Here is a 13,443-nt window from a genome sequence, read left to right on the forward strand (position 1 = left end):
GCCTACGCCTAGAATTGCATAAAGTGAAGGGGAAAAAAAGAATCTCCCACGTTTTTCTTAGACAGCTAAAATGAACATTTGTGTGCATTTTAGAGAGGATTATCATCTAATTTCACAATAGTCACTCACTCTCCTCAGCACTCGCAATCCTCCATTCCCTCCCCCTGTTCGTTCTCTCTCTCTCTCTCTCTCTCTCTCTCTCTCTCTCTCTATCTCTCTCTCTCTCTCTCTCTCTCTCTCTCTCTCTCTCTTTGCGCACCAGTCTCAAACACCTCTGGTTATTTATGCGCTCGCTCTCGTCGTTGGTGCGGTTTTACTGTCGTGCGTAAGAGCGCGCCGATGGATATATGAAGTGATGCACTTCACTCAAAACTGGAGACTGTAATGCGTTTTTGAAAGGACATATAGTGTAGCCTACATGCGCAACATTCGGGAATGCGCAGTCACTTGGAAAACGGCGATTGAGGTTACAGCAACAGTTTATTGCGTGAAATACCCAATGCTTTGTAATTGTACGTCTTTGGATGAGGACGTATATTCGTGAAGATGCTCTTCGCCGCGGAAGGCGGTGCGCTGCCGTTTGGACGCATGTTTCTGGACTTTTCATAATACCTACGCGGCGCGCTTTTCTTTCCTCCCGAGTCCTTTCCTTTCCGCGTGCAAGTTGAACGGGGGGAGACCGAGAGATAGAGAGCACAATGAGAGGGAAATACTTTCTCCTCGGCTACTTGTTGGTCAAAGTTATGGCCCTCGTGTGCAAGGCTGACGGCGAGCCGGGGCTGCTGGGCGGATTCGTCATGATCGCCACCTCCAACGGCTCCCGGGAGGAGGACAGCGTGGAGGAGGGTCCGCCCGTCGAGGACAAATGTCGGGGCTACTACGACGTGATGGGCCAGTGGGACCCGCCGTTCATCTGCAAGACGGGGAACTATCTGTACTGCTGCGGCACCTGTGGCTTCCGCTTCTGCTGCTCCATCAGGATCTCGCGGCTGGACCAGAGCATCTGCAAGAACTACGACACGCCGATATGGATGAAGACCGGACAAACTCCCTACAAGAAGATCAACAAGATGCAAGATACCACCAAAGACAAAACGAACTTAATCGTGTATATCATTTGTGGAGTAGTGGCCATCATGGCCCTCGTGGGGATTTTCACTAAGCTGGGTCTGGAAAAGGCTCACCGCCCCCAGAGAGAGAATATGTCCAGGTGAGAGCCTCGATCTCTCTCCCTCACTCCCTCTCTCAGCTCCCTCATATAGAGTGATAGTAGCCTACATTAGCATTGTCTGTAATCTTTTGTTCATCCGCACAGAAATATATAATGAATATAAGAACTAAATGGGGCTGACAGGCTGGCAACAACAAGTGACACCCTTACCGTTCAATATGAAAAGCTTAAAGTCTGCACCAGTTGTGTCATCCTCTTTGTGGTTGGTGGCTGGTTTCAGTAGCCTTGAAAGGATAGACTGATTTGTTTCCAAAACGTAATAAATGTAGGTTCATTACCTGAAACAAAAATGATGTTCTGAAATGTTGGAATTATATTAGACAAGCTGTCTCAATCGTTTCTGAGCGGTATAAATGTCCAAATATTCATACTGGAACAAAACTACTTGTGTATTAGGCTAGCCTATAATTATTCAATGTCTGAAAATGTCCATGATATATAGGCATATCCACAATAATTACATCTTAAGAAGCACAAGGAGCATCACATCTTGCCATAATGGGGGAATCCCAATATTTTCCACTTTGTGACACAAGCCAGACATTGTAAACGAGGAGATGCTGTGAAGCAGCGCAGCCCTACTGAATAATTGAACTAAGCAAGATATGCACAATTCTGTCTGTATTGTATTGCTGCCTACTAACATCTCCCACCTTCTCTCTTCTTTCTCTGTCTTTCTGTCTCCCCTTTACTGTATCTCCCTCACTCCTTTCTGATCATCTCCCTCGCTTCATTGTTTCTTTCTGCTCTCTGTCATCGCCCTCGCCACATTATGTTTCTATTTCTCCCCCTCCCCTTCTCTCTGTGTTGTTCACAGGGCCGTGGCCAGCGTGCTGCAGGGTGGCTGCCCAGGTGAGCAATTTGGGGGGAAATGAGGGAGAGGCAGAGGAGGGAGATAGCCCTGGGGGTGTACGGCAGCTCAGTGTTACTTTCTGGGAAACGTCCAATTTCTTTCTTTATCGAGCAGTGTTGTGTGTGTGTGTGTGTGTGTGCACCTGGGCACCTGAATAGGCCCACTGTTGTCTGTATGAATTGTGCACAACATAGATCACATGCATGCAGGCAGATGTTTGGGGCTGCAGTGGAGCTCAGCAGAAGAAAAACGGCATATCTGGATGGTTCTGTGTGTAATAGAAGACGTTCCCATGTTTCCATCAAGCCACTGGCATTGATGTCATATCACGGATTAACAGCCCCAAAGCGGAATTCACAGCATAAGGGCTAAAGATTAATGTCTGAATTCTTCTCTTGGTCTTCCCTTGCTTTGGAGAGAAAGCAACGGTATGGTGCAAGCAAAATTCAGGTCCCAGCCTCAGTATAAAACCGGTCGAGGGCCACTGATGTAGAACAGTGGTTTTCAACCCTTTTCAACATCAAGGTCCAAGTCCATTATTTATTCTGAATTTGAGCCACGGACCACCTTTTGATGAGATTTATGCCTCTCAGACCCCAAAACGTAGAATATTTTGTTGTTGTTAGATAAGATTTTGTCCACAATTCCATCCATGCTGTATTGATGGAGCGCATCTCTCCACTCCGACATGTCTCCTTTCCGACATGTCTCCATTCCGACACTAACCCTATCTCTAACCCTAACCCTAAACCTAACCCCCATGGGAGTGTCGCCACTCCGACAATAAGAAGTCAATTTCGGAGTGGCGACATGTCGGAATGGAGAGAGCCTACCGTATTGATGTTATGCCATAGGAGAGATCACATGCAGGCAAACGTTGATCAAAATAACAATTCTTCTACATTCTCTAATTGTGTAGACTTCTTGTAAACTGCAGATGTTTAACAATAAGTTACTCTTGAGGGTGTAAAGAATGAGAATGAGACCACTGGTTGAAAACCACTGATGTCACACACATCAAACCTAGCATCTGTCTAAACAACATGCATGCTACTGTATCTAGCCTAAGTGGGCCATAAACAGACATACATTACAAAATCATTCCATGCAGGCTTTGACTGTTTGTTTCAAATGTCAGCATGGGCTTTTTATCTCACACTGGCCAGATATCCCACAGTTTCATGACGGCAGAAAAGCAAAGAGGAGATCTGCAGCCTCCCTTCAGAGCCCTTCAAATCCAGCGTATTCAATGTTTTATTTCAGTCCATGCCCACATAATTTCTAAGATGTGGGGAGAGAGAGAGCGAGAGAGATAGAGAGAGAGAGAGAGAGAGAGAGAGAGAGAGAGAGAGAATGGGTGATGGAATGGTGGGACGAACGTGGTAGAATACAGAGCTGTGAATGGTAGCTATTTCTGTTTGCGTCCCGTGGGCTACAGTGATAATGTTCTGGTTAGGCTTTGTATTTCCTCACATGAAAAAAAAAGATCAAACAACTCAGAACACACAGACAGATATACATTGTGTAATGTGTATACATTCACGAAAATAAATAAAAGGGGGTAAAGAACATGCATACATACTAACTACAGACTATCTCTCAAACACACACACACACACACACACAAGTACGCATGCACACACACACACACACACACACACACACACACACACACACACGCACGCACGCACGCACGCACGCAGACACGCAGACACACACACACACACACACACACACAGTATAATCATCTCAGGCAGTACAAAGTGTTTAGATACCACCAAGATTGCATCACCCCCTGCTTTGCTTTGTTGCTGTATCGTGTGCTCATTTCTCCCAAAATGGAAACAGATAACACAATAATACAGAGCAAAAGGAAAATCTAAGCGCTCCGCTAGCCTTGAAAATGATGTATTTTCAGATGCTATCTTTTGAGTTCAGCTGACACTCTCATTTTGTCTGAAGGAGGTTTGGCGTAGACTTCCTCCCGACTGCAGTCAAATCTCTCGGCACCTCCTTCATTTTGGGAGGTTGTGCGGGTCTCGTGTAATTTTTTATTATCGATAGGGTTGTGTTGACGAAGACAGTGACTGTGAGTACAATCCTTTGACATAGTTCCGTTCCTTAAAGCTCCACTGTGCGATACACGGCAAACAAGGGAAATCAGAGTATTCCTCTACACCTGCACCCAAGACACTTTACTGGCAGGTAAACTTAGCTTAGAGTTCAAGTTATCAGTGTTTGTCAGTGTCACTGATCAGATCAGAATCAGCTTTATTGTCACATCACAGCTTTACAGAAGTAAAAAAAGGTATGTGAAATTCATTTTCGTGCATAGTTCCCATTATATCGTTATTTCCATAGAAAAGGAATCACAACTACTGTGAAGTGAGCAGTGCTATTTATGAGTTAATTTCATCAAACTTTGGGCCTTTTATACCAAGATGTAGGCCATATCTAGGCCAGATGTAGGCCATATCTAGGCCAGATGTAGGCCACGTTCAGTTTACTTTAGGGCCCAGACATTTCCCTTTTACGTACAAAAAACTGAGAAAAAAAAGAGAGAGAGACAGAGAGAGAGAGAGGGAGATGGTGAGAGAGGAAGGGAATGAGGAAGGGAGTGGGAGTAAGAGGTTGTGTCATTGTGTGTGATAAGTCGTTAGATGAGCTCGATCAGCGAAAGACAAAGAGAGAGGGGGGGTAAGTCAGACTAATTCACCTATGCAAATAACCTGATGAAATTGCTAAAAGTTTAGTTATCAATGGACGCATGAATAGCAAACTATCAATATTGTTATTGGCCACTGTCTCTACTCTCCATGTTGGCCCATAGTTTTCATTTTCTGCTCATTTCAGTGTTTATCAGAGCTCTGGGGAACGAGGGTCACTACCACTGATTGTCTGTAAGAGTGAAACGTACAGTATAATGGCGGATGTTACAGCAGCATTTCCATATTGATTATGCTAGTAGAGAAGAGATGAGGTAACCTTGTTAAGCATGAACACTCTGAATACACCCACTGACTGATGGTATCATCGGCATCATCATGAAAGCAGATCTCATGAGAAGAGGGGAGGAAAGGTTGTGTGCAACAGCGGTGATCATTTTTGCTACGCAGGGTAGGGTTGTTTCTCCACTTTAGAAAATCAAAGGGCCGTGGCTGATTTTGTTTTCTGCATGAGGAGCTTTTTTTTTGTATTATTGTCATTCATGCATTCTGTTGTTTTGCCCTTTCCTGCCATGCTCTATTCTGTGGACATTCAGGTTCAGTGCAGTTGTTGGGCCCTTGGCTGTCATCCTTCTTGGGTTTGTATTATTCTGATATCTTTTGTTGTGTTTGTTTTGAGGTGACATGGTTTCATAGCCCTTGGTTTGTTCAGCGGCACAAACAACCCAAATTAAAAATTCTAAAATACAGTACATGAGATCTATCCTGCAGTTATCCACTTAGTGGAATTGAAGAGAGATGAGATAGAGGAAGAGGGAGAGGGAGAGGGGAGAAATACATAAAATAGTTACTTCCTAGCTCCCGAGGGGAAATTCAGTATTTTCAGCTCAACCCAGCTGATTTGCTGCCCTCAGGGAGCGTGTGAGCATTTAGGGGTTAAGAGTCTTGCTCAGGGACACATATCGACATTGCTACCCTGGCCTGGAATCGAACCAGGGACAACCAGGGCAGGCCCCAGGCGGGCCCCCAGGCGGGATCCCTAACCATTCAGCCATGCCGCCCCCGAGAAGAGAAGAGAAGAGAAGAGAAGAGAAGAGAGGAGACCTATCACCTGTGACAACCAGCTAGGACAACACTGTGGAATAGTAATTATTACCATCGATGTGGAACCTGCCCAAACCCAACCCCTCTAATCCCAGAGTTTGTGGGTAATCATGTGGAATGCTATTAACCGCTGTCATCTGACAGGATCCTCCGGGGAGCCCTCTGATTGGTTTACGGGTACCCTCCATGGGCCAAGGAGACGATTCATCACACAGAAAGAGAAAGGGGTTGAGAGAGGAAAGAGGGACACGCTATTGTTGTGCTATAGAGATTGACAGAATATAAATAGAATGAGAGAGGTAGGGTTAGTATTTCATAGAGCGCACTGCCTGTGGGAAGGATATACAGTAAGTAAGAGGTGGAGAAGAGAAGTAATTACAGTGTAAAGACCAATGCTGGGGTGAATGGGAACACTGCTCACGTGCGCACACACTCACGCAAGCAGGCATGCGTGCGTGCACACACACACACACACACACACACACACACACACACACACACACACACACACACACACACACACACACACACACACACACACACACACACACACACACACACACACACACACACACACACACACACACACGAGCAGAAGGGGAGTTTGCTCAGGTGTAGTGAACGGATGATCTATTTTAAGTGCAAAAGGCGTATTGATTATAGCTTATGGCCAGATTGCCCTATAACCAGCATCTGTGAATCGGGTCTGGCTGGGGGCCTCCCCTGGCTTATATAGGAGGTGGAAATCCCTTTGGGACTCCTGTGACTGCCACACACACACAAAAAACTATTTATTCCTCTGCGAAGCAAACAAGGAAGACCCCAGCTGCTATAGCATTCATATTCATATGCTATTCATATTCACATTTTTGCTTGATGCAATGTTTACTGAAGCGTAGCAGAACAACTAGCAGAGCCTCGGTTCCCGGCATCTAGTTTTCTCCGGATGATGATAACCCTCAACCCCCATCACATATCGCTCACAGAGTACAAGCAAGACACACATTATCAATTAGTGATACACACCAAATTGAATCATGTGGATCCACATGGCAACGGCGTGGATCCAATGTGCATCTCGGACTTCATGCTGCAAGCCTGTGACGCAGATCCCCACCTGAAAATGTTGTGTGCCCTATACAAGCTTTGTGTTGTTTAAAATGACTGAAAAGTACACACAATTTCCCCCAAATATTTCAAGCTGATCTATAGCTGATCTACAAGCTCACAACGGGTCACAATGCGACCCATTGTGAACTTGTAGATTGGCTATTTTCAACTAGCCGATGAATATAGACTTAAAGTGGTTAAACTTGTGTTTATGACTTTATGTTCATGTTTATTAACACATTTTTGAAGGGGACCCCCTGGAACTCTCTCAGGGCCCCCTGGGGGACCTCAGACCGCACTTTGAAAACCTGAAAAGTCTAGAATACAACATTTACTTGAGTAAAAGTACAAAAGTATAGGTACTGAAAGTACCAAAAGTAAAAGTACAAAATGTTTGAAAATAGCAGATCTACAAGCCCACAACGCGTCACATCACAACGCCTTGTGAGCTTGTAGATCGCCTATTTTCAAACAGCCTAGGTATAAAATGGGGCTAAAGTGGTTTATGTATGTTTTATAATGTTATAATTTACATCTACAAAGTAACTAGTAACTCAAGTTTTCAAATAAATGTAGTAGAGTATAAACTAAAGTACAATATTTGGATCTGAGATGTAGTGGAGTAGAAGTAGAAGTATTAGAAATTGGAAATACTCAAGTAAAGTACTGATACCTCAAAAGTGTACTTAAGTACTAGCCTGCTTCCAGACCATAGACCCCGCCCACTCTCAGAGTGGACTCTTTCTCTGAGCTGAGTCTGAGATCAGGCTACTTAAGTACAGTACTTAAAGGAGTAGTTCACCCCCAAAATGACTTTTTTTCTATTGATTAGTCATGCCATGGAGACTTGAGTTCTTTGTTGCAAGACAAAAACGTGATAACAATAAATGTAACCTCATTTGTTCCGGATGGGGACCCAAATCCATTCGGGTCCCCATCCGGAATCAATGGGGGTAAATTTACTCTGATCAAATTTTTGTCTTAGGAATGCGACAAAAACCCAAAAATATTATTGAACTCAAGTCTCCATGGCGTGACTAATCAATAGAAAAAAAAAGTCTCCATGGCGTGACTAATCAATAGAAAAAAATCACACCCGTGTGAAGTGGAGCTGTGTGTGTGTGTGTGTGTGTGTGTGTGTGTGTGTGTGTGTGTGTGTGTGTGTGTGTGTGTGTGTGGATCATGTGTACCGATTTTTGTGACATTTGAAGAAAATATGTAGGAAAAGGAGCAAAAAGTGTGTTTTGGAGAAAATTCAAGATGGCGGAAAATCTATCATGGCGCAAATGGGCGTGGCCTATATGGGGAGATGCGTCATGACCCAAGGAATCCAGGGAAAAAATATTTTTAATTTTCCGACCTACGGTTCAAGAGTTACAGGCCAAAACGTAAAGTGGGGTGTTATGGCGCCACACTGCGGCCAAATGACACAATTATTTTTTATTTAATCCTTGAAACCATTATGAACCTCCTCTCCAAGTCTTGAAACTCTAGCCCCTATGGTTTGCGAGAGACAAATAATTGAATGTGAGTTTTTGCGATTGCCATTATAAGTCAATGGGGAAAATTAATTCACTAATAAATTAATATCAATTAAACTATTGATCCTTTCTCTTAACAAGTTACTAGCCCACTATTCCCGAGTAAGCCGGTCGATTTGACATATGGCGCGAGTGTGTGGTGGCAAAACTGTGGGACTAGTAGCGTGCCGAAGTTTAGGAAGTTCAGGCTACATACAGACACACACACAGACCCACACGGCCACGTATAGGGAGCCTGTGCTTCACACAGCTCCAAAAAGTCATTTTGGGGGTGAACTACTCCTTTAAGTAAATCTACTTAGTTACTTTACACCACTGTTCATGTCCAGTGATGACACTTGCAGGGGACGGAAGGGGGAAGGGGGTGTTGGACGGGCGGGCACCATTGACGCTTGATGCCACCTCATGTGGCTATGGAGGCCAAAGCGAGAGCCACACAAACACAGAATAGTTGAGCCTCCCTCCACCAACCAGCCCACCAATCCACCATCAAGGCCAGCATCCGGGCTTTCGTGTTGGTCTCAAAACCAAGAGACTTTGTTGGAATCCTTCAAGAGACAAGAATGCCGTGTCGCTGTGCTTTCAGAATCAAAGAGCACAGAGACATAAAGGAGGGGGAGAATGGAGACGGGAAAGAGAGTCATAGAGAGAGATAGAGGGGGGGATGAAAGAGAAGGAACAAGAGAGATGGAGAAAGAAGAGAGAGATAGAACAAGAGGAAGACAGAGGGGTGCAGTCAGTACAATGTCAGCAGGCGGCGGATCTTCGTGGTTGCATTGAGGCTGACTGAAGCGAAGCTTCTTTCAGAGGTCTGAAGGACAGCTGTTCTTTCTTTCAACTGAAGCAGAATTTGTTTTGGAATACGCTTGTGATATTGTTTCAAACGCACAGTTTGCTATGATTTTTATTGAACTTGAAAGTGCAGTAGAAATTCAAGAGGAGAACTCAGTGGAACGCAAATCTCGTGCCATGCAGGACATGCTTGTTGTTAGCATGTTTATTGTCATAATTATGTTTATTTTCAAATATTATTTGGTGTTAATCAGATGTGAATTGAACGTCCTCTCTCTCTCTCTATCTCTCTCTCTCTGTAATGAGCTTGTAGTAGCTGGTGGATGAACAGTGCATGGCTAGTTCCACACCATAATCTTGCAGACACTTATCCCATAGCCTGGATCTAATCTGCGATTAGAAATTCGCATGGTTAACATATAGACCCGTTTTTTTAAAGGGTAATTGGCCAGCTGGCTGTGTGCACATGAAATGTTACGCTGATCAATGTAGTAGTTTGCAAGATTAGCTGGGGACACGCACGCACACACACGCACGATTCCAAAGAGTGCAGGCTATAACTTCTCTGTCAGCCTAGATTTTTAACCCATTTAGGACCTGATTCTATAAATGTCTTCTAAATCCTAACAGTGTTTTGAAAAGGGTATGTTTCTATGTCAGTGGTGCTCAAACCTTTTAAAATCAAGGACCCCCAGAATGATTTGTATTTGGCTACAGACCGCCATCTCAAAATACTTTGTTCTGAGGACCTCCAGAAGCATAGATTTGAGTTACAAATGTTCGCTTTAATCAAATGGACCCTTATGGGTGGGTATGTAGCTCAGAGAGTGTACAAATGGAACCAAATGGACCCTAACCGGTCCATTTGGTCACTCTCAGAGTTAAATTAACATTGATTTTACAATATAAATTGGGGTCTCAGAGATAGAAATGCCATTAAATGGGGCTCCGCAGCCTAATGCATGTCAAACTGGGGGTCCATGCGATTAAAATGGCTGAAAATCACTGCTAGAGCTGTAAATATTTTCTCTTATATGGGGGTCCCTAACATACTTTTTCCAAATGGGGGTCCACGGGCTAATAAGTGTCAATTTGGGGGTCATCGACATGAACAAGTTTGAGAACCACTGACTGGGTAAAGGTAGGCTGTTAAATGGGTTTGGGGCAACTGAAAAGGCACAATCACCCCTCTGCTTCTGCAGGATTGATGGGACTGTAAGAAGCATCTGGTCAGCAGATCTAATTAAGTGACCGGTGTCGAGGGGGCGTACTCAGATATGTAAGGTGGTGCCAGTCCATTAAGGGCTTTAAAAACACATCATAAAATGTTCAAATCTGCTCTTTGTCGGACTGGGAGCAAATGTAGGGAAGACAGTGCCTAAAGGGGGCATTTGTCCCGCTTACGGGTCCCAGGAAGGACAGTATGGCAGTGGCATTTTGGACATGCTGTAATCGTGAGAGGGTGGAGCTATGGTTCTCCTAAGGTTCATGTGGTTTGGCAATGGTTCTATAACATTTGCTTCTTGAGGACCAATGCACTGCTTTACATTTCTGCATTATGCTCTAATGACCTATAACTTCAGTTCTGTCTGGGTTGAGTTGGAGGGCATTTCTTTTGTGAAAAAATTATCCCTGTCCTGCCTTTGGCCTGACAGAGATAATACACACAACATGACAGGTATACAGACAAGCAGTGTCACACAAAAGACAGGGAACTTGAAAAGTGTGCTCCTCTGAGCACAGGTTGCCGGGTTGCCTAGCCAAACTCTGGTCTGGTCATATACTGTAGGCTGTAGACACTTGGAATGGGATCTGAAAAATCAAACATATACATCTTCATCACATGACCCCAGAGATAATCTGTACAGATTTGTGTGACATTTGGACAAAATCTGTAGGAGTGGTAGCAAAATGTATGTTTTGAAGAAAACACATAATGGCAGAAAATCCAGGGGATGTTGATTGTATGACCATACGGTCGTACAATCAAGAGACGTTAAGTGGCTGTTGTAGCACCACCATGCATGACGAGATTTGAAAAAATTGGGATGGAGGCTCTTCCTTGACTTGGGAATGAGTGTGTAAAGATTCACGGCAATCAGAAGCTGCATTCATGATGTGTGGCATTTAAGTGCAAAAACGGCCACCCCCACAAACTTTGGGAGCCAATCATAGCCAATTGGAATGGAATATGAGACACGTGACAGATACGTCTTGATCACATGACTACAGAGATCGAATCAGGGACTTCAGATTAATGCACTTGCAGTATAATAGATTGTTACTACTACAGGTAACATCCCAATACAGTTCAAAGTCCAGCAGCAGTCTTGAGAAATGGAGTTGAGAACAGCAGGTCTATTGGACAAAGCTACAGTAGTATTAGTTTTACTGAATTTAATGTGTGCCCTTCTGAAGGGGCTTCTGCGAATACAGTTATCTGGTGAATAACTGCTGTTTTGTGGATTATTGCAAAGGGTTTTCCCTCAGTTGGTGCGAGATGCCAATTATTTGTGTGCATGTGCTTTTATTTGCTATGCGCTGCAGTAGAGCACTAGTTTGAGAAAAGTGACACACACAATTCTGTAGCCATGATTCAATTTACCATTAGACTTAATTACCTCTCGCGCCGTTGTAAGCTTTCTAAACATGCAGAGATGGGAAGGATGAAATTTTAATAGGTAATTGCTTCTGAGACTGTACTGTTATGAGGAAAAGTGCCGTCGGCAAGACACTACTATTGTCTGTGAGTGTGTGTTCACATGAGTTGGACCTCCAATTTGGAAAATATTCAGGTTAGGGATAAAAAGAAAAAGAAAATGCATTTAAAATGTTGATGTCCTCACAAGTATAATTGTGTGTGTGTGTGTGTGTGTGTGTGTGTGTGTGTGTGTGTGTGTGTGTGTGTGTGTGTGTGTGTGTGTGTGTGTGTGTGTGTGTGTGTGTGTGTGTGTGTGTATGTGTGTGTGTCTGTGTGTCTATGTGCGTTCGTGCGTGTCTACAGGAAGGGGCGGTATGATTGTATGGGGGGTATGTGTCTGTGTAAGTTGAATGTACTCGTGTGTCACTGTCTGTATACCGTAGACATATGCATACAAGCGTGCCGTGCAGGCATGCCATGTACACTCCTGTCAATTGCACGTCTGCAACGCTGAGCCGGTCGTTCGTTAAAAACTAGGTGACTATGTGACCTCGTCTTCCTGCGCTGTCACCCAACCCAACGTGTGTCACATCACATTGCGGAGAGCGGTCGGACAGATGGGGGGGAGCTGGCAGGCGGCGTGTCTCTCTCCACCAGAGCCAGGGAACCACACAGTGCAGCGGGGAGTTAGTTACATCTCCGGGGATTCGGTCACAGTCGTGACCCTTTTTCAATCTCAACTTGGCGGTGTTCAATTTTTATATTTGAGAATTTTCAGAAGAGTATACAATGTGACTTATACAGTGTCACCAGTGTTAAAACTGGCAGGTTGGAAAGCTGAATTAGCAGCCCCCGGGGTGGTCTCACAGCCGTGCAACCTGTAAGACAAGCTTGCATCTTCCCCAGACGGTTCACACCGACATGCTCTCTGTTTTAGGCACAGAGGGAGGCCAGGCAGACAAAGAAATGGGCCCTGAGAGGAGGCACCAGCCACCTCTTTCACCTGACAATAAGGACTATCCAACCTACTAGTAGTAGTAATAGGTTTCCTTCCTGTTGAACTGGCACCTTGACCATCCCTTAGGAGTTGCTAGTGCAGTGACAGAGATTGCCCTTTCCGCCAGGCTTCCCACATTCGCTCATTCGCCAGTTGTGTTTGTTGGAACACCTGGCCAAGCCAGAGGCATCGTGGGTGTTTAAAATCCTTAGTCACGGTTGTGGGCAGGAACTTTACCCCTGCGGCCACCACATAATATGTGATCTACTCAACCAAATTCAGTCTGATTTAGCTGTTTTGTTATAGCCACTATGGAAAAACTATACATAACGATAACGGGGAAAGAAAAACATCACAAGGATGCACCTGGGACGTATCATCAGTGATGTAGCCTGAGGTCGACGTCACTGATTATAAGTCCCAGGTGCATTCTTGTGATGTTTTTTTTTATTGTATGAGAGCTTTCTTGTCATCTTATAAGCTGTCCCTACCGATGTCACCCTACTTT

At 44.5% G+C, this 13,443-nt stretch overlaps 1 protein-coding gene across 1 annotated transcript in view; it reads left to right on the top strand.

Annotated features, from left to right (window-relative positions):
* Positions 1-698: 698 nt before the first annotated feature.
* Positions 699-13,443, top strand: part of shisa9a (shisa family member 9a) — a gene marked incomplete at both ends in the record, with an annotated part of 62,996 nt that continues 50,251 nt past the window's right edge. Inside the window, 2 exons of the mRNA XM_080747431.1 lie at positions 699-1,210; positions 2,049-2,083. Coding sequence (XP_080603557.1) covers positions 699-1,210; positions 2,049-2,083 — 547 coding nt within the window. The remainder of the gene's footprint in view (positions 1,211-2,048; positions 2,084-13,443) is intronic.

The sequence above is a fragment of the Nannobrachium achirus genome (genome assembly GCF_963921795.1).
Source record: "Nannobrachium achirus genome assembly, chromosome: 18".
Lineage (NCBI taxonomy): Eukaryota > Metazoa > Chordata > Actinopteri > Myctophiformes > Myctophidae > Nannobrachium > Nannobrachium achirus.